At 36.6% G+C, this 24,396-nt stretch overlaps 4 protein-coding genes across 5 annotated transcripts; 2 read left to right on the plus strand and 2 right to left on the minus strand.

Annotated features, from left to right (window-relative positions):
* Nucleotides 1-1,665: 1,665 nt before the first annotated feature.
* Nucleotides 1,666-5,024, minus strand: LOC104703988 (uncharacterized). Its single transcript, XM_087460126.1, has 6 exons — nucleotides 4,290-5,024; nucleotides 3,355-3,605; nucleotides 2,904-3,279; nucleotides 2,682-2,813; nucleotides 2,423-2,598; nucleotides 1,666-1,963 (listed from the first exon to the last, which is right to left on the minus strand). The coding sequence occupies exons 1-6, from the start codon at nucleotides 4,833-4,835 to the stop codon at nucleotides 1,840-1,842; spliced, it is 1,605 nt and encodes a 534-aa protein (XP_087316252.1). The 5' UTR covers nucleotides 4,836-5,024; the 3' UTR covers nucleotides 1,666-1,839.
* A 133-nt stretch (nucleotides 5,025-5,157) lies between these two features.
* On the minus strand, nucleotides 5,158-8,949 carry LOC147942004 (uncharacterized). 2 transcript variants are annotated; one of them, XM_087460123.1, is made up of 7 exons: nucleotides 8,106-8,949; nucleotides 7,575-7,828; nucleotides 7,415-7,482; nucleotides 6,303-7,335; nucleotides 6,150-6,229; nucleotides 5,919-6,066; nucleotides 5,158-5,831 (listed from the first exon to the last, which is right to left on the minus strand). In XM_087460123.1, exons 2-7 carry the CDS (start codon nucleotides 7,759-7,761, stop codon nucleotides 5,272-5,274), a joined length of 2,076 nt encoding a protein of 691 aa, XP_087316249.1. In that variant the 5' UTR covers nucleotides 7,762-7,828; nucleotides 8,106-8,949; the 3' UTR covers nucleotides 5,158-5,271. The 2 variants fall into 2 exon arrangements, with proteins under 2 accessions (XP_087316249.1, XP_087316251.1); XM_087460125.1 differs by having other exon boundaries at nucleotides 7,975-8,173.
* Nucleotides 8,950-15,075: 6,126 nt separating this feature from the next.
* Nucleotides 15,076-18,373, plus strand: LOC104703990 (UDP-N-acetylmuramoyl-L-alanyl-D-glutamate--2,6-diaminopimelate ligase MurE homolog, chloroplastic). The gene is made up of 5 exons (XM_010420099.3): nucleotides 15,076-17,091; nucleotides 17,199-17,315; nucleotides 17,405-17,580; nucleotides 17,735-17,880; nucleotides 18,028-18,373. Exons 1-5 carry the CDS (start codon nucleotides 15,243-15,245, stop codon nucleotides 18,044-18,046), a joined length of 2,307 nt encoding a protein of 768 aa, XP_010418401.2. The 5' UTR covers nucleotides 15,076-15,242; the 3' UTR covers nucleotides 18,047-18,373.
* A 1,781-nt stretch (nucleotides 18,374-20,154) lies between these two features.
* LOC109124486 (signal peptide peptidase-like 2) lies at nucleotides 20,155-24,291 on the plus strand. The gene is made up of 14 exons (XM_010420100.3): nucleotides 20,155-20,682; nucleotides 21,020-21,178; nucleotides 21,279-21,390; nucleotides 21,531-21,650; nucleotides 21,788-21,939; nucleotides 22,379-22,558; nucleotides 22,645-22,679; nucleotides 22,761-22,917; nucleotides 23,003-23,056; nucleotides 23,145-23,237; nucleotides 23,332-23,474; nucleotides 23,565-23,635; nucleotides 23,711-23,794; nucleotides 23,876-24,291. The coding sequence occupies exons 1-14, from the start codon at nucleotides 20,533-20,535 to the stop codon at nucleotides 23,986-23,988; spliced, it is 1,623 nt and encodes a 540-aa protein (XP_010418402.2). The 5' UTR covers nucleotides 20,155-20,532; the 3' UTR covers nucleotides 23,989-24,291.
* Nucleotides 24,292-24,396: the final 105 nt, after the last annotated feature.

Genomic DNA, 24,396 nt, shown 5'->3' on the forward strand with positions numbered 1-24,396 from the left:
TACTTGAACGGTTTGACCCGTCTCATTTGCATCACTTGATTTGCCTTTTAATCCACAATTATTCTTAATTCATATACGTAAATAAGTTTTATGGATTAAATACATTATCAATACCAATTTACTCATCTCACATTTTTTTTTACATATTATTTTTTCTCCGCTCGTACCGCACTTGAGCTGCATTCTCCTTTCTTATTTGTTTGTTTTGGATCGCATGATCTATTGTCACCATTTAAAACTTAGTTACAAATCTAACATCTACTAATATATCTCGTTTTCTACAATAAAAGAAACAATCAGTATGATATATAACTATACCACAATAACATATTTCTGTATAATCCTATAAAATACAGCGATATTAATTTAGCTATTAATTACATTATAATGCAAATTGACTTGCCACTAATTTAGTTATGAAACCCATCAAAACTACCAATATTCAACCAAAAAAAATTAGTTAAATAGAATTATTAAAAAAATAAAAACTAATGAGAGATAATTTAGAAAAGAAAACTCACTCTACGTTCAAAATAAATTGGGTACCATCCCAATATAACTCGACGAGATCGCCTGATTTGAGACCTTTTTTATTTACGAATATCTTTCCATCCATTCCGCATAAAATAAGTTCCTTTGTATTCATGAAAGGTAACCTTATACGATTTGACATTATCAAGGATTTCCACTTGAATAGCATTTTGAGGTATTGTAGTTTTCATTTCTTTTAATAGTTTTTTGCAACTTTTTTTGGGTAAAGTCAAACGATTATTATAAGAAACATCGCTGGCTGTTAGGGTTTTTGATATTTTTATCAACATATTTGGATATATTTAGCTAATCTTCACACCTCACTAAAAATATAACTAAAAATGATTTTAAAAAATAAAATTATTGAGGAGTTTGAAGACTAAAGCTCATAATATTTATATACACATCTTAGCCAAAATTATGCTTTGAATTTTTTTAATAATATTAATTTTTTCAAAATAAAATCCTAAACTTAGTAAACTATATGGATATGCATATGGTATTTTTCTAAATTTACTAATTTGTATATGAAACCAATTATATATTTCCCTTTTTATTATGCTAAATTATATTTACAAGCACTTCTTTTAGTCCTTACTTTTTTTATTTTAAAAGTATATCTAGTACAATATTATTAAGAGATTAACTATTAATATTATTAAATTCTCTTTCTCAAAACCTCGAATATGCTTATTTGATACCTTATACATTTGTCATCTATACATGTAGTTTTTTCCTACAATAGCTTCAACAATCTTTAACCTTTATTAATTTTGAACTTTAAAATCCCTAATAACAATTAGAAAATCTAGTAATTAATTGACATCAGGATTTATTGTGATTTTCTAATTGGTAATCTGATGCAAGCCTGATCTATGCAAAATATGGCATGACTATAGCGTTTCGGCTATAATATAGACAAATTTGACCATTATAGCATGTATGAATCTCACAATAACATCTGTAAACCTGATTGTAACAAAAATAAATCTTGTTGCAAGCTTCAACAACTCTGTTACAACAGTAAATACAACTACAAAATATCGAGTATCACTACATCCATCGAAAAACCCAAAATACAAATAAAATGGTGAGCTTTTATCGTTAATCATATATATCACAAGCGTAGGTATATAAGGCAAAAATGATTTGTATCATCATCATCAATACTCATGTTCATCAGAAACCATAGTCTACTAACAATAATAATAAGCACCATAATCATCTCTGTTTGATGACAATCTTTTTTACATGGTCAAAGAATTGCAGAGACACCCATAAATAAAAAGACTCAAATATATGTTTTCTTCATTCCCATTCGATCGTTGAAGGAGGCTTTGATGTAATGTCTTGCACCACACGGTTTACTCCTTGAACGCTGTTACAGATTTTCCGGGAAACATCATCCAGAAACTTGTGCTCAAAATTGAACCTGCAAGGTTTTTTTTAACACCACCAATCTCAGGAGAAATTCACAATATAAACTTCTTGCTTTGGTATTTGCCCCACAAAAATTTCTAACCAACAAACATTGACACGGCCAATAGATTTGATACAAATAAATGTCATCCCTTAGAATCAAGGTAACCTCAATTTGTACTCAGATTGGATAACGAGTCTTAAATATTACATCACAGCAAATAAATAACTTTCACTATCTGAACCATTTAACCAGACTAGGACAACCTAAATACCTAAAAGCATGACTTTACATACTCGAACACCTAACCCAGTCCATCTTTAATCTCAAATACCGATATACTCAGACAGTCACACCTAAAGTATCACATGGTAGACCAAAACCTCAAGCATTCACATCAACACAGTAATAATAAGTTAAGATCAAAAGGGTTCTATATGCATCAGTATTAAGAAATTGTAAGAAGCTTACCAATCTGCAGTCATTCCATCTTGGCTTGTAACTGCGCGAAGAGCAACAACATGAGAATGTGTTCTCTTGTCACCTTGGACTCCAACTGATCTTACAGGCAAGAACACTGCGAAAGCTTGCCAGATCGAATCATAGAGACCGGCATCTCTGATTGATTGGATGAAAATCTCATCAACCTAAGGAAATAAAGAAACCGATAAAAAAAATATGAGTTTGGTACATGGTTATGTTAAAAGATTTGAGATTTTAGAGCACTTGCCTGACGAAGAACCTCGAGGGCGTTTCCTTGGGTGACATCGCCCAAGACTCTAACTGCGAGTCCTGGACCGGGGAATGGGTGACGCTTCAAGAACCCTACAGGTACATTCAAGATTCTTCCGAGCTCACGGACCTTAATTGCACAAAAGAATCCAGAGAAAGATCACAAACCAAACACTCAACAGTTGCAGACAAGAAAGATAGTAAAAAGACAGTAACACACCTCGTCCTTGAAGAGAAGCTTAAGTGGTTCGATGAGCTTTAATTCCATGTCTTTAGGGAGTCCCCCTACGTTATGATGACTTTTGATGGTGTGAGAATGAGTCCTATCAGTACCCGGGGGAGGGCACGACTCAATCACATCAGGGTACAGAGTCCCTTGAACTAGAAAAGCAGGTTTCTTCCCATACTTTTTCTCCAACTCTTGGGCAAACTGATCAAAAATGTTAATGAACTCCTTCCCGATAATCTTTCTCTTTGTCTCGGGATCCACAACGCCTTTGAGTTCACTCAAGAACCGCTCGGACGCATCTACACAAGTAACAGGTAGATGCAAGTCTTTTTCGAAGGTATCCATCACACGTTCTTGCTCCTTATACCTACAAAACAGAGCATTCTCATCAAAAATCACATTAAAAGTGCATATCACTATTGAAAATTGCTTCTTTTCTAACCTTAATAGCCCGTTATCGACAAAGACGCAATGAAGCCTATCTCCAATTGCCTTATGAACAAGAGTTGCGGCAACAGTCGAGTCCACACCTCCTGACAAGGCGCAAATGACATGTTCGTCAGATGCAACGGTTTGGTTAATCACTTTGATCTCTTCTTCCATCAGGTCCTCCATTTTCCAATCCGCAGATACTCGACACACATCAAAAAGGAAGTGGCGAAGTGTCTCCATCCCTTTTGGTGAATGTGTCACCTGCAAAATCCAACAAAAAACCACTTTCATCATAAGCTAGAAATTTTTCATTGGCCAATACATCCATTTACAAATATTCACGAGTAATTCTCAAATCAATGGACTAAACCGAACATTAAAATAGCTGTGTCAATCAAATCCTAAAAGTCCAATCCAAACTATGATACTTTATCAAATTCTTCAGTCTCTAGAAGAAAACTAGCCAACCATTAGATAGATATGTCAGTAAAACTGAAGTCCCGAGTTCTAAGTAAAAAAAAGTCTCACATTTTTCACTTATCAAAGAGTCACAGAACATGAACTGCATTCTCCCAAGTCTCATCAGATTCATTGAAGATATGAATAGGTAGTATGCCAAAGATCTAGCGTTTGTCATCCATAAACCCAAAATCCACTAAAAACCCACTCAAGACTGCAATACTATATCAGATTCTTCAGTATCTATAGTCTTACCAACCAACCATTAAAATAGCTACATCAACAAAATAGTAGCCTCAAGTAAGAAATGTCTCACATTTTTCACTTATCAGAGAGTCACAGAACATGAACTAAATCCTCCTAAGCCGCCTCAGATTCATAAAGATATGAACAGCTAACATGCTAAAGATACAGACTTTATCATCTATAAACTTTTTAAATCAATCCAATGATATTAAATCAAATTGCTTCAAGTTATAATAATACCTCAGGATGATACTGCAATCCATAAATCTTCTTGCTCCGATTCTCCAAAGCAGCAACAGCTCCTTGAGCGCTCTGAGCCACAACTTCAAACCCTTCAGGAAGCTTAACCGCTTCATCACCATGACTCATCCAAACCATTTGCTTCTCTCCACCACTCTCCGACCCAAAAATCTCAGATTTACCCTTCACTTCAATCTCCATCTTCCCATACTCTTTACTCTCCCCTTCCACAACAACACCACCAAGCTTCTGCACAATCAACTGCAAACCATAGCAAATCCCCAAAACATGGACACCATTCGACTCAGCCCACTCAATAAACCCGTCGGGGAAACTCGGCGCGTCGAGCGCGTGAACAGAGTGAGGTCCACCGGAGAGGATAACAACTCGTGGGTTGTAGCTAGTGATTGATTTGAGCGACGATGTTCCACTGATTACAAGTGAGAAGACGTTGAGAGATCGAATACGGCGAGTGATGAGATGTGTGTACTGTGAGCCGTAATCAAGAATCAGAACCGTATCAGGCTTCATCGTCGGCGTCTCCATAGCTAAGGATTTAGAGCTTGGTGGAGAAAAAAATGGGGATTTAGGGTTTCTCACTGTTTATGGCTAAGAGAGGCTTGGCGGGAAGTGAAGTGGAGGCTAATAAAAACAGAGCAGCTAGAAGCTGCAACTAGGGTTTTGTGAAAGACGACATCTTTTGTCATTTAATATTTGGGGATAATAAAAAAAGTTGCAATCTTTTTTGCCACAATTTCCGGCCGCTGCTAAAACCCTAAATCCCTAATTCCAATACAAAATCTCAACTAGTCAAAAGTCAAAACCTTTTCAACGATCCAGAAGTTTTACTTGAAGCAGACCAACTATAGAATCAAAAGATACGAATCTTTTTTAACTAATCATGAAGAGAAGATTCTCAAATTAGAAACTTTTTTATACTTTGACCAAAAAAAAATGTTGAATAGTTCTGAAGAGATTCAAGTTAATCCACACATAATAATACTATGCTCCTCTGCAATGTTCTTAGCTCATGGGAGAACTCAAGTAGCAATTGTTGGAGAATCTTTTCGGCAAGATCAGACGCAATGCCTTCAGATTCACCACCAAAATCAGACCAAAGACATGGCTTTATCATATCAGTTTCAATGATCTGATCTAATGATCTTGTAGGAGTGTCAGAGCAGAGTAAACTCCAGTCAAAATGTCTCAACGTTTTGTGAATCAGATCTTCTTCTCTTAGGGATGGTTGTCTATTGACGACTCTCGAGCTTCCCGATGATGTCAAAGGCCAACATTTGATGTCTTGACGGTAAATCTCGCGGACAATCTCGTCGGTGTAATCAAGAACAAGAAGAAGCTGGTCGTTGTTGTGATTACCGTGTGAGAATTCGTCGAGTAGTGATGTTTCCTCGCTGCATCTTGCCATAAGATTAGTCCAATTCAATCTTGAAGCTTTAAGAACTTTCTTCACAAAGTCATTAACTGTTTCTTTCTCAACTAGATCGATGCTTGGATCATCAAAAGAGAATGCAATCTTCTCTTCTGCAAGAAAGTATTTTGAGTAAATCAAACAGATAAATCACTGATCTAAGGATGAAAATCATGAACGTATTGATCTGGAGCGTTTACCGAGTTTAGAAATTTTCACATTTCCTAGACTAACTATTTCGTCTTCTAAATGAGTCCTTTCAAGAACAGAAACAGGGCTCGGTTGCTCCTGCTCCAGTTTAGGGGCCTGAACGTTGATCTCTCGTCTTTCTAGGCTCAAATTCGACTCCTGCAACGATTATAAAGCATATATTACATCAAAGGTCAACAGTAGAGTTATAAGAAATGTTTACTCTTTCTCACAGTACTTACTGCTAATGAGCCTTTCAGACACCTATCTTCCATGAACCTGTGTTCTACATGAGTGCTCAGACCTCTGTACTCGGCAGAATCTGATACAAATGTTAACAGTTTAGTCACATTGGCTCCAATATGATTTCATTGCAAGTTTTGTAATCTTTTTACCTGTACAATTATCGTCGAGCGACCTTAGATTAGAATTGTATGGATTCGGGTCAAAAACCTCGAAGTTATTGTCCAAAGACCACAACTTGAAGCTCTCTCTCTTCTTCTCCAGCTTCTGTCTTCTCTCTTTGAGCTTTGTCTGCAAGCTACTCAATGCATAAGGAACTTCATAAACCGGCGAAGAGTTTGATCTCTCTTGTTGCCTTTCCACCATGAATCTTCTTGGCAAAACATCGTTCTCGATACTTAGCTTAAAAACATCAGACTCAACCCGTTTCTTGCGCCTAAACACGGGTGACTCCGGGCTTCTATGGCCAACTGTACTGGTAGAGACTTCACTTGTTCTCAAGGCAACAGCCTCGGTTTCTCTACCTTTACAACTACCTTCAGGTTTGTTTTCTTCATGATAGCTGTCTTTGTTAGAACCAACAACGAGCTTCAATTTCTTGGCAAGATGTTTGAATCTCAAGTTCGCTTTATCATCAACCGAGCTTGATAATCTAGGCTTCAAAAGAACAATGTTATCCAAATCATCAGCCATTGATGGAGATTTATCCCGCGGTTCCTTTACCTTAGATCCTTCCAAGTCTTGACCTTTTTTCGCTGAGAAAGAATTAGGATCTTGTAAGAGTGTAATAAACAATTCCTTATTCGAACTTAGAATATCTAACGCCTCCATGAAATGCTTAGACCGGTCTTTTCTCTTTTCCTCTGCCTTCGAACAAATCAATGTCTCAGCAGCTTCATTTACACAAACTTGAAGGTTAATCTCTGCACTCTTCTTACAATCTCTCTCATTCTTCAGATCCATTTGCTTATCCTTACAACTTGTCTTCTCAATTTCACTCAAAGAAGAGTGCCTTTGCTTATCCGAGATATCGCAAGTTTCCTCCTTTAAATTTTTGATCCTTCTGATCTCTCTCTCTAGTAATCCCTGGACAGGTTTAGATTCATACTTCTGAAGTTCTCTTTCAGAACTGAAAGATCTTCTCCTTGTTTTAGGCTTGCATGAACTCTCTTCTTCCACAACCCGCTGATCAAATCAAGAGACTCAGTTTCTCTAACACTTTAAAGCTAAACCAAAAACTAAGCAATAATAAAAAGGAACTTACATCATTACACTGACACTTCTCATGAAGCTTCTTGAGCAAATCAAGCTGGCTTTTAGTATAAACATTACCTATAAAAATAAAAATAAAGAAGAAGGATCAAATTAGCACTAAGATCATGTTAAAGAAGCGATCCAAGAACTCTCATTATAACACAACTAACCAGCAGAATCTCTGACGAATTTCTTCTTCTCTGAACCAAGTCTCTTATTACCAGAATTAACATGTCCGAAGAAATTAATCAGTTTCCAACCACAACCAGACTTACAACTCTCGTAGACAAGAGGGCTTTTAGGGAAAATTGCAGGTCCAGGACTCTTGCTGCTTCTCGGTGATCTCTTCTTCTCCATTGATGATGATGATCAACCAATTCACCAATCATTCAAAGCTCTCGTCTTTAATTTATTCCTCAAAAACCTGAAGAATTAAAAAAATCTTATCTTTTAACATAACACCAAAAACCTTAAAAACGTATAAACAAAAAAAACAGAGAACTCTTCTAATTGTGTCCAAAAATTGCTTCTTTAGGATACAAAACCGTCAATTTTACTTCCTGGGTTTACCTTTTTTCTCCCACCCCCACTAAACCCTAAACTGAGATTTTCAGTAAAAACTTCATCTTCATGGAAAAAAAGGAACCTCCTTAAGCATAAAAACGTAATCTTTTTCATGTATATGATAGAGATTTGCTTACCAGAGCTTTTTGGCTGAAATGGGTCAGAGAGAAAGAAAAAAAATGACAACTTTATTTTTGCAGTGTCTGTCTCTGTGGAGCCAATCAAGCACTCAGCTTTGTCATGAAGAGTGATAAACATGAAAAGTTAAAAAAAAAAACCATAGATTTTTGTTCTTTAACATTAAAAAAAAGTTCCCAACATGATTTTGAGTCTTTTGGGGTTTTTGAAGATCTAAAGAGAAAATTTTAGGGACCCTTGTCTCTTCATCTACCCAAACAAACCCATGTTATCAAAAACGAAAATATTTTAATTAATTTTTAAAATTGGGATTTTTTTTTTTTTTTTTTTTTTTTGGTTTAGAGGAAAAAATTGGAAGGACAATAAATGAAGATTACTGTTCGTTCTTGGAGATGGGTCCTCTCGCCATTAAAGAAGGGGTAATAGGAGATTGGGGAGAGAACAAGAGGAAAAAGATGAAGGAAGAAACAAACTTATAAAATCATCAAATGAAATGATTAGAAAGTGAAAAGAAGACAATAATCAAATGACCAATAGATCTTACACCTTTTATTAGATCTTCTTTTTTTAGATGATCACACATTTTTGTTTTTATACTGTAATAAATTTGAAAACATGTTATTTTAAAAAATAAAATTAGAATTAAATATTATTGAGGTCAAAAAAATAATAATAATAAGAATTAAATATTATTTTTTTGGTATGTAAAAATAATTAAGAGAAAATGAGAAAGAAGGAGAGGGACGTGAGAGTGAAAGAGACATTGAAATTTGCAGATCGTTTCACATATAAGACAATGCTTTCAAATAAAGCTTTTATTTCTGTCCTCTTCTTATCTACGACAATTATGTACAGTACACATATGTGTGTATGTGTAAGAAATAGTAGTAAATATTACCATGGTTTTTATGTGATTTATAACATTAACTTATCACTGTCAAAAAAAAAAGGGTACACTTATTACATCGCAAAAATGTAACCGTTGGAATCAAACTCAAATAATGAAATAAAGTACATCTGCTTTTAATGATTATAATTTATTACGTTTCGTATAATTATTTTGGTATTTTAGTCCTCCTTGCCATTTCAACCAAATTGGTTTCCCGAGTAAAACAACTTAAATGAATATTATTAGTCTTATTTTCTGCAGATTAATCTTCTTAATTACTAGTAACGTAAAGACTTGTTGTTTTCTCCATCTACATCGTACTACGTGTATACACATGCACATTTAATATGTGTGTGTATATATCTATATCGGAATAATGTATATATATATATAGAGAGAGTAGCCGATCCCAATACGGCATATTCTTTTTCTATATATTTTCATGTTTGGTAGTTTACTAGTTTATGCGAGTGAATGAGTAAACTAATAGTATGAGATTTACATGTGTTTTTGGTTCTTATATTGACATGATAAATGGTTTTGTCAATAAGATTAGTTTAACACTGGAGTCAACAACATGATTGAATTATTAAATTTATGAGATTGCATTTGAGTATGATCTTTTTTTTTTGTTCAACTGATTTCTATTAATTTTGAGGAAAAGACAAGGATTATATGGGTCTACCACCTAGCTTTACAAAATAATACCTGCTAGCTCCCCATAATTAGCCTACAACTACCTTAGCCACATTCATCAGTCAAGTAGACCTAGCCTATCCAAAAAAAGTTAACACAATTCTCATTTAGCCAATACAAACAAACACCATCAAAACACTATAAAGAAGAACAGGGTCTCTCATCCTCAAACACTCCCTGTAACCAAGTCGGATACCCGGACGCCACATAGAACTGTAGGCGACAATCACTTGTAACACTATGAGCAATGAGAGAAGCTCCTCTATTAGCTTTTGGTTTTTCTACTACCAATGACCACTGATCAAAAAACTTTAGACCCTTTAACAATTCCCCTATTTCATACGCAAAGGAAGGCCACGCAATCGGTCTCAGAACGCATTTAACCAGCTGGACATCTTCCATGGCTATAATCACATTCACACATCTATGACTCGCCAAGCTTTCAACGGCCCATCGTGTAGCTAGAAAGCTTGCTTGGTCTCTGTTTGGCACATTCAAGAAAGCCCTACGGCTATGCCAAAGAACCGTACCTTCATTGTTCCTCACCACCCAGGCCCCTCCTGCAAGTTTGTTTCTTTTTGACCAAGTGATCCCCACATTGCATTTAACCCAATTGGTTGGTGGACACTCCCACCTCACATCATTGGTTACAACCTGCGGTAACGGGTTTCGTCTTTCGACCTCCCCTTCAGCTCCACTCGATTCTTCCTCCCTCCTATCTTCCCCGTTGGCATCCATTCTCTGAGCCACTTTCCATTCCTCCACATCATCGCGAATTTTTTGCACTGATTGGATAGGTGAGAAACATTTTCCTTCAAAAAAGAAACTATTCCTGTTTTTCCATATACGCCATATGATCCACGGGAAGCTATCTCTTAGCCCCGAAGGCCACTCCTTATTACCTCTATTTACCAGCAGATGATGCATATTGGAGTAAACTGAACCTTTATCGAATCCAAACTCCAGAGACGGATAGTCCAATAGCGCCCACACTTGTCTTGCTCCAATACACTCAAAAAGCACATGGTTAATTGATTCTCCCTCCTGTCCACATACGTGAAATCTCTCATCCAAATGCAAACCTCTCTGATTTAGTTTTGAAATAACCGGTAAAGCACCACTCAGCACTTTCCAAAGAAACACTTTGAGTTTGGGATCTGTTTGTAGCTTCCACACCTGTGCTTTCAAAATATTAAGAGATGGTTGAATATCTGCTTCCTGATAAATCAGATGCTTATTTATTTGACCAGCCAACCAGTAAGCCGACTTAACCGTAAAATCCCCGCTCTTATTAAATCTCCAAACCATGAAATCTTCTCTATCCACCACCGGTTTGTGTTTCTTTATTCGCACCACATCGACTGGCAGGAAATGATACTCTAGCTTCTGGTCATCCCAATCTCTTGTCTGAAAATCTATTAGGTCTTTTACTATGAGATTAATATCAATCACAGAGTTTTTTATCCAAGGCGGTCTCATGATTTCAGCTTCCACCCACGGATCCATCCAAACCTGTAATGATTCCCCATTTCCAACTCTAGTACGTAACCCTTTTTTAAGCAATTCTCTTCCGAAAATAATACTTCTCCATCCGTACGATGGTCTTTGGCCGACCCCTGCTTCCATGAAGGAAGAATTTGGATAATATCTCGACTTTACTATCTTAGAGAACAGGCTGTTGGGATACTGTATTAACCTCCACGCCTGTTTAGCCAAAAGAGCTTGGTTAAACAAACTAATATCCCGAAAGCCCATTCCTCCCAGATCTTTAGGCAAACACAGTTTTTCCCAGCTAAGCCAATGAATTTTACGATGCCCTTCGGAAGAACTCCACCAGTAATTTGCCATCGCACTTGATAGGTTCGCACACGTACTCTGAGGCATTTTAAAGCAGGACATAGCAAAAACCGGCATGGCCATGGCTACTGATTTTATCAACACTTCTTTACCTCCCATGGAAAGCGTTTTGGCTTGCCACCTCGTCACTTTTGCATTCAGCCTATCTTTTATGTAGCTTAGAAGCTCCACTTTAGATCCACTGAAACATTCTGGTAACCCTAAATACTTACCGGCTCCTCCCTCATTCACAATGCCCATTTTGTTTTGAACCTCCAGCTTAGCTATATCCTCCACTTTGGCACCATAGGTTATAGAAGACTTGGCTTGATTGATTTCTTGCCCAGTGGCCTTTCCATAAGCTGTTAGAATAGACAGTAAAACTCCCGCTTGCTCCCCATTTGCCTTACACATAAACAGAGAGTCATCCGCAAAAAGAAGGTGATGAACCTCCGGACCCTCAGTGTGTAATTGGACTCCATTAATTTTACCTTCCCTCTGCGCTAAGTTCAATAAATGGGTCAGCCCTTCCGTACACAGGACAAATAGAAAAGGTGATAAAGGATCGCCCTGTCTAAGTCCTCTTTGCGGATTTATGACCCCATGTGGTTGATCATTGATCAGCACCGAAAATGACACTGAAGACACACAACACATGGTCCACTCCACCCATTTTGTATGAAAACCCAATGCCAATAATAAAGACTGTATATAGCTCCATTCCACTCTATCATAGGCTTTGGACATATCAGTCTTGATCGCCATAAACTCCTTTGACACCCCAGTGTTTGTGCGTAAGCTATGCACTATCTCGTGTGCCACCAGAATATTGTCCGAGATTAGTCTTTCCGGGACAAAAGCAGTTTGGGTTTCGGACACTATATGTGGCAGCATTGGTTGAAGTCTCTTCACCATTACTTTGGAGATCACCTTATACACCACTGAACAAAGACTTATTGGTCTTAGATCTTTCATCAGAGTAGGATGCGGAATCTTTGGTAACAGGCAGAGATGAGTGAAGTTCCACTCTTTCGGAAACGAGCCCTCTTCGAAGAACAACAATACCTCTTTAACCAACTGACCTCCCACAATATCCCAATAAAATTGGAAAAACCTTGCAGACATACCATCAGGCCCTGGCGCTTTAGCAGGATCAATCGAAAACAGGGCTTCCTTTATATCCTCTTTTGTCACATCTCGTGTCAACTGCTCATTCATCTCCCTAGTCACCCGAACTGGTAGCCCCGAGAACCAGGTTTCAAAAGAATCCGGATTAGAAGAGGTAAACAGATTTTAGAAATAGTCGATTGCCACCTTACCTTTTGCTACCTCTGTTTTCTGCTCCACTCCATTTTTATCCATTAAAACGTCAATCCCAACCTAGACCGGTTCTCCTTAACCGACGCATGGAAAAATCTAGAATTCCTGTTTCCATTCTTTAACCATTTGAATGTGCTTCTTTGACTCCAGAATTCTTCTTCTTCTCGATAAGCTACCGCCAACTCCCTTTTAAGATTTGAGACCACTCCTCTTCTTGGAAACAGAGATGACTGTTCTTTGAGTATGATCTATTCGTATAAAAAATTGGTAGAACATAAATATGATTGTTTGACTTGTAACGGTATACGTGTGGTTGTCCTCCACTTGTCTTATATTATTAATAATAAAATCCATCTAACTATTTCACCAAAGTTTCTCTCGGCCGTTCAACGCAAAATAAACATTTATATCAAATTGCCAATACATATTTTTAATCATATATACTATATATCACATACGTAAATACAGTAGATGATCTTGTTATGGACAGTGTACCGACAACGCAATCTCGATAGATGACACTTTCCACCATTTCATTATTTTCGTAACATCAATTGCAACTTGATATATGAATCCGACCATATATATATATATATGAACATTTTCGTAAGTATTCACCAATCGGATGTGAGATCCAAATCCTAGCTAACAACTAATAAGAGATACTATTATCTGTATAGAGTCTCTAGTGTGACAGGAGTCTCTAGTGTAACAACCAAAGCCACTACATTAATCTAAACCGACTCTATACTACTGGTTTACACTCTACCAGTTTACAAAGACTCTATCTACACTAGAGACTCTATACAGATAATAGATATATATCCTAATTTAACCGGTGTTAGAACCATCCATTCAGAATGTGTTGGAAAATCTTGAGTCAGAACACCATTTTGAAAGCTATATATGGTGTGACAGAATACTTGGTGCTTATACCAAATTATTGTAGATATGGGGAGCTCTACGACTATGCGCGTCGATGTAGGTGTATCCTATCCACATTCATTCATGCACGTCAAAGCTACGTGCGTCATATATCACTAATAATATATGATTTATTTTTATATCATGTATATAAAATTGCTTTCAAATACAGTAAGGGGAAACTATATCCATTTTAATGCACTTAACTCTCATACTCGAATTTTATTTTAAGTTGTTAAGAAATAACATACACTTGCGATAAAATGATCATATTTAGTATACGAGTTGGACACAATATGTATTAATGTTTATGTAAATTTTAAACTATATAATATGGCGCTTAAGTTAATATATATTGTCATGTTGATTAATCAAACTAAGTGTACATTGCTTACAACAAAATCAAACTACATTAATTATGTATTAATTTAAGACTATGACATTGTTGAGTGTTTTTAAAAAAAAAATTCTTGTCTTATAAAAAAATGGTTGGCTTTTAAAGTTTTAATGACAGCCGCAGGCAGACTTTGACGATGCTCTCGATAACATTTGTATTGTGTGAAATTTTAAGAAATCAGAAATGACATTACAGCATGTGCACTTCACGTGTTATAAAATGGGCCGAGAGAATGTGAAGGCGAGACCCAATATGAAAAAGGACCACAAACAGTGTAGTAAACCAACTCAACTGAAAATGGCGGTGGTCGGTCGATGTTACAAATTAAAGTGGCTATGTGAGTTTCATCAATGACCAAGATACGGGTTTTTAATAGAAGAAAGAATATTATTCCCTCCGTTTCAAAATATAAGATGTTTTGGGTAAAGCACGCAGATTAAGAAATAAATATTTTAAAAAAGTTTAACCAATCACAAACAAGACTGCATAATATAAAATATTAAATTAATCTAAAACTTACATAGAAATTTAATAACATCTTATATTATGAAATAAAAAACTTCTCTAAACATCTTATATAATGAAACGGAAGAAGTATAATTTACATTCTAAAAAAATAGATTTGTCAACTGCTCATCAACATACTCGCACAGCCATATGCTAAAGTTGGAAATATAGAGAGAGTCGCAACATACTCGCAACATTATTGGGTTGGAAATATAGAGAGAGTCGCAACATACTCGCAACATTATTGGGTATATATATTTTTATTACAATTGTTTTCCCAACACTAATAGTTGTTTTTTGGTCAACAACAATATAACACTTGGATGGCTTAAAACAGTGTTAACATTTTTTTCGCATTCTATCCAAACAATTTTTTTCTTTTTAAAGAATAATATACGAGTTCAATGTTAAAAAAATTGAACTAGTGGGCTTATATAATAAGATGTCATGATTTTAGCCTTATAGGCCCATCAAATAACCATTTAAAACGCAGCGTTTTGCAACTGAGCTCTTATCCCCTTGCAAAAACCTTTCACTGCTTTTGTTCTCACTCTCTCTCCATCTCCAATGGCGTTGTTCACGTTTCTCTCTCCTCACCCAGTCTTTCTCTCTCTAACTGGAACCACCTCTTCCTTCTCTTACAAACCTGTCATCTTACCGTTCTCCCGAAATTCACGTAATCTCACGGTTGCGGCTGGGCCTGCTCGCCGGAATTCGTACCCGAACCCTGCAGATGACGATCCACCTGAAGCACCGGAGGATTCAATGCACGGCGTATCGAAGTTTCAGCAGATACAGCGTCAAGCTGCTCGTGCACGGAAGCTAGAGGAAGAAGATTTCGAGAAGAATCGGAACACGTATCTCTCCGCTATCGCCGATGTGGAAGACGCGACGGAGACGGGACGAGACGACGTAGAACCTACCGGCGATCTGTTCTCGGATATCGATAGAGCAATCTCCATGAAACGTAGCGAGTTCGTTAAGCAAGGATTGCTCAAACCTAATCCTCCTAAAACGGCGTCGTCTAAGAAGGTTGATGAGGGAGGAGATGAGGAAGAAGGTGATGAAACTGATGAGCTTGATGAAGAAGAAGTTGTGGATTTGGATGAGATTGATAAGTTAACTGGATTAACCGAAGTTTCTGATGAAGAAGACTGGGTTGATGAGGAAGGTAACACTAGGACCAACAAGAAGATTGGGTCTGATCATCAATTCGAATTCGATTTGGATGATTTCGGTGAATCTAAAGTGAGAATCGTGGAACCTAAATTCAAAATGAGCTTAGCTGAGCTTTTAGATGAGAGTAAAGTGGTACCAATCTCAGTTTACGGCGATTTAGATGTCGATATCACTGGGATCCAGCAGGACTCTCGAGGTGTAAGCGCCGGAGATCTCTTCGTGTGCTGTGTAGGAAGTGAAAGTTTCTTGAGTGAAGCTGATAAGAGAGGAGCAGTGGCTGTTGTAGCTAGCAAAGAGATTGATATTGAGGATACTTTAGGTTGCAAAGCACTTGTTATTGTCGAAGACACTAATGCAGTTTTAGCAGCTTTAGCTTCTTCGTTTTATAGTCATCCGTCTAAGAACATGGCGGTGATCGGAGTTACTGGTACGACTGGTAAAACGACTTCTACTTATTTGATTAAAAGCCTCTATGAAGCTATGGGTGTGCGAACTGGAATGTTTAGCACAGTTTCTTGTTATATCCATGGCGATAACAAGTTAGATACGCCTAATGATACGAAGAATCCTGATGCTGTTTTGGTTCAGAGTTTGATGGCTAAGATGTTGCATAATGGAACTGAAGCTCTGGTCATGGAAGCTTCTCCTCAGGAACTTGCTTTAGGAAAATGTGATGAGGTGGATTTCGACATTGCTGTTTTCACTAATTTGACTAGAGAAAATTCGGATTTCCGTGGTACTGATGAAGAGTATAGAGATGCTGAAGCCAAGTTGTTTGCAAGAATGGTTGATCCGGAAAGGCATAGGAAAGTGGCTAACATAGATGATCCTAACGCTTCATTTTTCGTCCAGCAAGGGAATTCTGATGTTCCTGTTGTGACATTTGCTATGGAGAACACGAAAGCCGATGTTTACCCGTTAAAGTTTGAGCTTTCCTTGTTTGAGACCCAGGTTTTGGTTAATACCCCTCAAGGTATACTGGAGATCTCTTCAGGGTTATTAGGACGTCATAACATCTATAATATTCTTGCGGCTGTGGCTGTTGGGATTGCTGTTGGAGCTCCTCTAGAGGATATTGTTAGGGGTGTTGAGGAAGTCGATGCAGTCCCGGGAAGGTGTGAATTGATTGATGAGGAACAAGCCTTTGGTGTTATTGTGGATCATGCTAACACACCTGGTGGCTTGTCAAGGCTGCTTGATTCAATTCGGGAGCTTAAACCGAGAAGAATCATTACCGGTATATAAATGTTCTTCCATCCATTTTATGCTCATTACTCATGCCTAAAGTCTTTATAATTGTGGTCATCTGATTATTTTAGCTGGCTTTTTTTGTTGTTGTTGAAGTCATTGGTTGTGAGGGTGAGAATGAAAGAGGGAAAAGACCGCTTATGACGAAAATCGCTACTGAAAAGAGTGATGTGACCATGTTGACATCTGATAATCCGAGGAACGAAGATCCATGTAAGTTACTCTAAAATTAGGTTGAGTCTATAAAGTTTGTTTGTGTGTTAAGGTATAATAGTTAGGAAAATTTCCAATGTGGCTTTTAGTGGACATCTTGGATGACATGTTGTCTGGGATTGGATGGACAATGCAAGAGTATTTGAGACATGGCGAACATGATTACTATCCGCCTTTGGCAAATGGTCATAGACTCTTCCTTCACGATATTAGACGTGTAGCTGTGCGTTGTGCCGTTGCTATGGGTGAAGAAGGTGATATGGTTGTAAGTATTCAAATAAACCCATTCTATGTAGTCTCTACATAACTTTTCAGTGTCTTATCAAAGTTGCTGGATTGAAATCCTTTACAAGCAATCAAAGTAATAGAATCAAATGGTGTTATTTGGTAAGCTTGACAACACTGCTCTGTGTTTGCAGGTTGTAGCAGGGAAAGGCCATGAAGCGTATCAGCTTGAAGGTGATAAGAAAGAGTTCTATGATGACCGAGAAGAATGCCGGGAAGCATTGCAATACGTTGATGAGCTCCACCAAGCTGGAATAGACACAAGCGAGTTCCCATGGCGGTAAGTGGAGTCGTAACAGTTTCTTTTTCTAGATGATAAAACAACAGACAATAACCCAAGATTGTGATCTGTGTGAGAGTTGTTGAAACTTCGCAAGATGCTTGCTGATTACTAATCTGTCCCCCTCCTATTACTCTGCTTCTGCAGGTTACCAGAGAGTCATTAATATCTTTGTGGTGAAATCATTAGAAGAGAAGATAGCCTAGCATTTTTTACACCGCGGCTCAAATGTACTTTGAAAGATCAATTTGTAGGGAGGTAATGAATTCTACAGAAAGAGACATAGAACATGCTCAAGGAAGGAGATTATGACCTTGTGACTCACCACTACCTTCAAGTTCTTCCATTTTTTTTACTTTCCTGTTTCTTTGGTTTAGAGGAAAGCCGAGATATAGAGATGTAGGAAGATTTTAAAGGTGGGAAGAACATGTGTATAAATTTTGTCAAGAGTTAACACCCAAAAAAATGCAACTGGTTTCAAATGTTCCAACAAGAGATTAGAAGAACCCTAAAGGTACAAAATCAAACATAAGCAAAAATTTAGGGAAACCCAGAAGAAAAATTATTCATACCGTCGAAGAAGCTTGAATCTGTCGTCGAAGAAGAAGTAGAAGTGTGAATTGAGATTGAAGAAGTAGATATTTTGGTTTTGTTTAATTTGGTTGGTTCAATTCGGTTTACACATTTAATTAAAAGAAAAATCGGTTAATTTGGTATTTAAAATTAATTCAAATATGTTTTGGTTTGGTTTTTAGTTAACTCATCAACCATTTTATTCCAATCCATTTCAACCCAATCCATTAAACCCATATACCATTTTAATCCATTAACCCATTAAAACTATAACTATCAATTCAATAAGTTTTTGGATAGGTTTGCTTTGGGTTGATCTGTAAATTTGGAACCATTTTGACACCCCTAATTGTGGGTAAAGAAGAAAATATGAGTTTTTTTAATCTCTATAAGTTTTTTTGCCTAATGATTTTACCAAAAGTTGATTAATAATACTTTTACTGTTTGTAGTATGTGGTAGATGTACTAGGATTAGAAAGAATTCTCAGTGGTAGAATCGTTTATGTAACAATTTTCATAATTTGTATTAAATAATAAATTAAAACGATAAAAAAAACAAAGCTTAAGTATCTAATTTTACATCATGAGTAAGCAAAATAAATTATACCACTTTCAATTTTTCATTAAGCAAATTAGAAAAAATATCAATTCGCATCTAGTTACCTATGTAAACAATTTTCCTTCTAATTGGTTCATTTGAACTAATCTTTTATTTTGTTGACAACAAAAAAAATCGTGACAAGAACATCAATTACGAAAGTTTGGCAGAGAATAGTCTTTTGAACAATTAAGCATACTTTGAATCTTATTTCTTAATTTCTGGCTATAAATTAAAAGATTCCCATTATCTCATTCATAAATTTTTTGGGACCACTCTAAAAACAATAAATAAAATAATATAATCAGTAAATCATCATTAATTTTTTATTAATAAATCGAATAAATAATAATAATAAATTGGTTAGACAAATAAAATATGGTATGTCCGAGAAACTTGTCTTAAATGTCGGAAACACATGTCAATTCACTAATCGTTTACGTAAAACTTTTGTTATCTAAGAAATATTAGAATCTATTGTCGGATAAAACCATTTCTTCCAGGGCAAAACAATAGACAGATAAGTATAGAATACATAGGTGAGAATGGTGAATTGGTGGTTGCTAAATCCTCAAAGCAAGAGAAAAATAGCTTATTTAAATTTAACAAAGTTTTCGGTCGGACGGCAATTCATAAAGTAAGAGTTTAATTTAAATATCATTAAAAAAAATACCATACAAAGGGAATCTAACGAAAAAAATTTAATAAATGAATTTAAACAAAAAGAATACGGTTTCAATTTGGTAAATATATCTTGCATATGAAGACATGATTGAATAATAACAAGGTTATGCCTTGTGATTTAAGTATTTGTGACAAGAACATAAATTACGAAAGTTTGGCAGAGAATAGTCTTTTGAACAATTAAGCATACTTTGAATCTTATTTTTTAATATCTGGCTATAAATTAAAAGATTCCCATTATCTCATTTGTAAATGTTTTGGGACCACTATAAAAACAATAAATAAAAATAATATAATCAGTAAATCATCATTAATTCATCAATAAACCAAATAAATAATAATAATAATTGGTTAGACAAATAAAACACGGTATGTCCGAGGAACTTGTCTTAAATGTCGGAAACACAGGTCAATTCATTAATCGTTTTGTTAAATAGTGTACAAAATTTCGACAAGAAGATTGTGATATAACCAGAACCACCAAGTTTAGCTAAACCGGTCCAATCAGAAAACGCGACAAAACCGGTCCAACAACGGCTTGACCTAACGTCGTCGTTTTCAATGTTTCATTCTTCCTCCCTCATCACACCACTTTCACTTTACTTGTCTCGCTTACGTCACTTTCCACAGATCCAACAATGATATCATCAGATCAAATTTAAAAAAAAAATATTCTCATAAAATTGTTTTTTCTAAGAATATTTTCCCAATTGGTTTTGTTTTAATTAATCTCTTCCGTGTTTCACTCTTCTCTCTCTCTCTCTCTCTCTCTGAAGAATCCTTGGGGGAGCATTCCGATGGATTGGCTTCGATTTCTCCGGATTCTTCTCCTTCTATCATCTTCGATTCTACTCTTATCTCTCCCTTCTACTGTCACCTCCGGTGATATCGTTCATCAAGACGATTTAGCTCCCAAGAAACCTGGTTGCGAGAATGACTTCGTTTTGGTACTCCCTCTCTTACTCAATTACCTCCGGATTCAGCTTCTTCTTGACTAATTTGAAAATTAACAAAATCGAAGCTTTCTAATTATATGCTATGGTGACTGACTTCGTGATTAGTTTAGTAATTTTGAGTCTTGAGCGTTAAAGTTTCAACCTTTTTAGCTTTTGTAGTTGATCTAAGTTATGGATTCCTCAATTCTGAGTTAAAGTTTCGACCTTTTAGCTTTTAGTTGTTCTACTTATTGGGTTTATGAAGTCTAGTTCTGAGTGTCATGTTTAATAGATTGGACTTGAAGTTTTATATGTGTGTGATTTGTGGTCACCTGGTTCTTTGCTTAAGGTGAAAGTTCAAACGTGGGTTGATGGTGTTGAGAGTGTGGAGTTTGTTGGGGTTGGGGCTAGATTTGGGAGGCGGATTGTTTCCAAGGAGAAGAACGCAAACCAGACACACCTTGTTTTCGCAAATCCTCCTGATTCTTGTACACCTCTCAAGAACAAGGTTTTTTATCTAACCCTTTTTTTTAATTATGACTTATGACATTAGAAGCAATGCAAGTAAAGTGAAAGCGTTAACTTACAGATTTCAATTTTTGTTTTAGCTTTCTGGAGATGTTGTTATTGTGGAGCGGGGAAAATGTAGGTTCACTGCAAAGGCAAATAATGCAGAAGCTGCTGGTGCCTCTGCTCTGCTCATCATAAATAATCAGAAAGGTTTCTTTTTTTCTTTTTCTTTCGATGGTGACTCTTGAAATTGTCTAATTCCAATCAGTTATCATGAGTTATTTGGGTATGCTTTACTATCATCTGGCAATATTGTTTCTAATTGGTTGTATGTCTGTTTTTTCGGACAGAACTTTACAAAATGGTTTGTGAACCGGATGAAACGGACTTAGATATACAGATTCCTGCCGTCATGCTCCCACAGGATGCTGGTGCAACCTTGCAAACGATGCTAGCCAATAGTTCAAAAGGCACGTCCTAATTATTATTTGTTTAGCTTTTCTTTTTTCAATCACTGTATGTATGCTTCCGAGGTTGTCATTCCAAGCTTACATTATAGTTCATTATATGTATCGGTTAACTCGATAATCTTCTGTACTTGATGCAGTGTCGGCGCAGCTTTACTCCCCAAGACGACCAGCTGTTGATGTAGCCGAAGTATTTTTGTGGTTAATGGCTATCGGTACCATTTTGTGTGCATCTTATTGGTCTGCATGGAGTGCCCGAGAAGCAGCTATTGATCATGATAAGCTACTGAAGGTCCGACATTTTCTACTTGTTTTGGGAATAGTAATATTAGGCTAGGAAGATTTAGTTGGATGGGTTAGGATAACGTAAACTACCAATAACTAGTCCCTTGCGCTTCTTGTGTATTTCCAATGATTCCAAATGGGACAGAGTAGTTGGTAACTTGGTTAGGCGGAGGAAGAAAAGTCCATTATGTATATTGAACAACACGTAGACAATTCTTTTACCAATTATGAAAATGTTGTGTCAAGATGAATCCAAGAAATTGATAGGTAACGGATGGCTTTTCTTAATGAGCTGGGGCCCCTCCTTGAGACATTTGTCTACTTTTGACAAGAGACTCACATGGTTTTGTTTATTTGTTGCTTTTGTTAATGATTTTATTGTCAGTGTTATTTTTCTTGCGTAGGCATTCTTACTTCTAACATTCTTTTTTTCTGCACAATTGTAGGATGCTATAGATGAAATCCCTAACACAAATGATGGGGGTAGTGGTGTTGTAGAGATCAATACTATTTCAGCTATTTTTTTCGTAGTTCTTGCTTCGGGATTCCTTGTGATTCTTTACAAGCTTATGTCTTATTGGTTTGTGGAGCTTCTTGTGGTTGTTTTCTGCATTGGTGGTGTTGAGGTACCAACTTCTACTCGGTTCTAACTTTAGTTGAATTAAAATACTGGTTATAGTCTGATATGGTGTAATACCTTCTTTATCTTCAGGGTTTGCAAACTTGCCTCGTTGCGTTACTATCAAGGTAAAAGCATGATTCCTTTCAATGCCTACTGCCTTTAATGCACATCATGGAGGATGTCATCATGGACTGTTCTTTTTGCAGATGGTTCCAACGTGCTGCAAATGCTTACGTAAAAGTCCCTTTCCTTGGACCTATCTCTTACCTGACTCTTGCAGTGTCTCCTTTCTGCATTGTCTTTGCTGTCCTCTGGGCTGTTTACAGAGTTGCCTCCTTTGCTTGGATTGGCCAAGATGTTCTTGTAAGGATTGGAGCCTCATAAAAATTTCATTTACAACTACAATCCACCGTCATATGGTATGTAATATTGTTGTTCTATTGGCCAGGGTATCGCATTGATCATCACAGTACTACAGATTGTTCATGTCCCAAATCTAAAGGTTATTTCTTACACATACTTACACTTCATCTTTTAGTCTCCAAAACATTATATAAAAAAAGTTTTTAAAGCCATATTACTTGGAACAGGTTGGGACAGTTCTTCTCAGTTGTGCCTTCTTGTACGATATTTTCTGGGTGTTTGTCTCCAAGAAGTTGTTCCACGAAAGCGTAATGATTGTTGTAAGTAACCAACCTATTAGCCATCCTTCATTTACATATGAATATAACAATGCCCAAACTCAAAAAATGCAATGTGCTTCTTTCTTCTTTGCAGGTAGCTCGTGGTGATAAGAGTGGAGAAGATGGCATCCCAATGTTACTGAAGATTCCACGCATGTTCGATCCTTGGGGAGGCTACAGCATTATTGGATTCGGTGATATTCTTTTGCCCGGTTTGCTAATCGCATTTGCTCTCAGGTTCAACAGCCATACTCATCTCTCTCTTAATTCATCATCTATAGTTTCATTTCACCAAGTTGTAAGCTTTTCCAACATTTCTTTTTGCAGATATGACTGGTTAGCTAACAAGACTCTTAGAACCGGCTATTTTATATGGGCAATGGTTGCCTACGGATTAGGTAAAATCACATACAAATCCCACAGATCTTTTTTTTCTTCATTGATAATCATTTGAACATTTTTAAAAACCACAGGTCTTTTGATTACTTACGTGGCTCTAAACCTAATGGATGGACACGGCCAACCCGCATTGCTCTACATTGTCCCTTTCACCCTCGGTAAGCTGGAACTCTCCACATCTCTCGCTCTCTTTCCATAATGTACATCGCATGAGTATGAGTCTCACGATGAAATTACAGGAACAATGTTAACATTAGCTCGAAAACGAGACGATCTTTGGATTCTATGGACAAAAGGAGAGCCAGAAAGGGCTTGTCCTCACCATGTCCGGCTTGAACAATGCTCTGAGTAATGAGGACGACCTGACCAAAAACGGAACGCAAGAGACTTTTACAAAAAGACAAAAAAAAAAGCCTTGGGGTTTGTAACCAATGTAACGTAAGTTGTAAGATTATTTTTCTCTTCATCCTTTTTTAATCATGTGTTGTGTATGTTACTTACACCATCATTATTAAAAGAAGAATCCATTATCGTTCGTTGTCTATAGAAAGACAGAGTAATGTGTATAAACGTAGGCAACTTTCTAAGCTCTCATAATTTGTGGACGATTTTGTAATTTATATATAATAATATATTTTCTAGTTTGTTTTTCTCACTTGCTCGGTTTCCAGAACCCAAATTTTCCTTTGAAATGTTTTCCTCTAAAATGTGAAATTTACTATGGTAAGTGCTTGGTTAAACTTGCACCGTGTAGCAGATT

Source organism: Camelina sativa, chromosome 7 (genome assembly GCF_030686135.1).
Source record: "Camelina sativa cultivar CO46 ecotype springtype chromosome 7, ASM3068613v1".
NCBI lineage: Eukaryota > Viridiplantae > Streptophyta > Magnoliopsida > Brassicales > Brassicaceae > Camelina > Camelina sativa.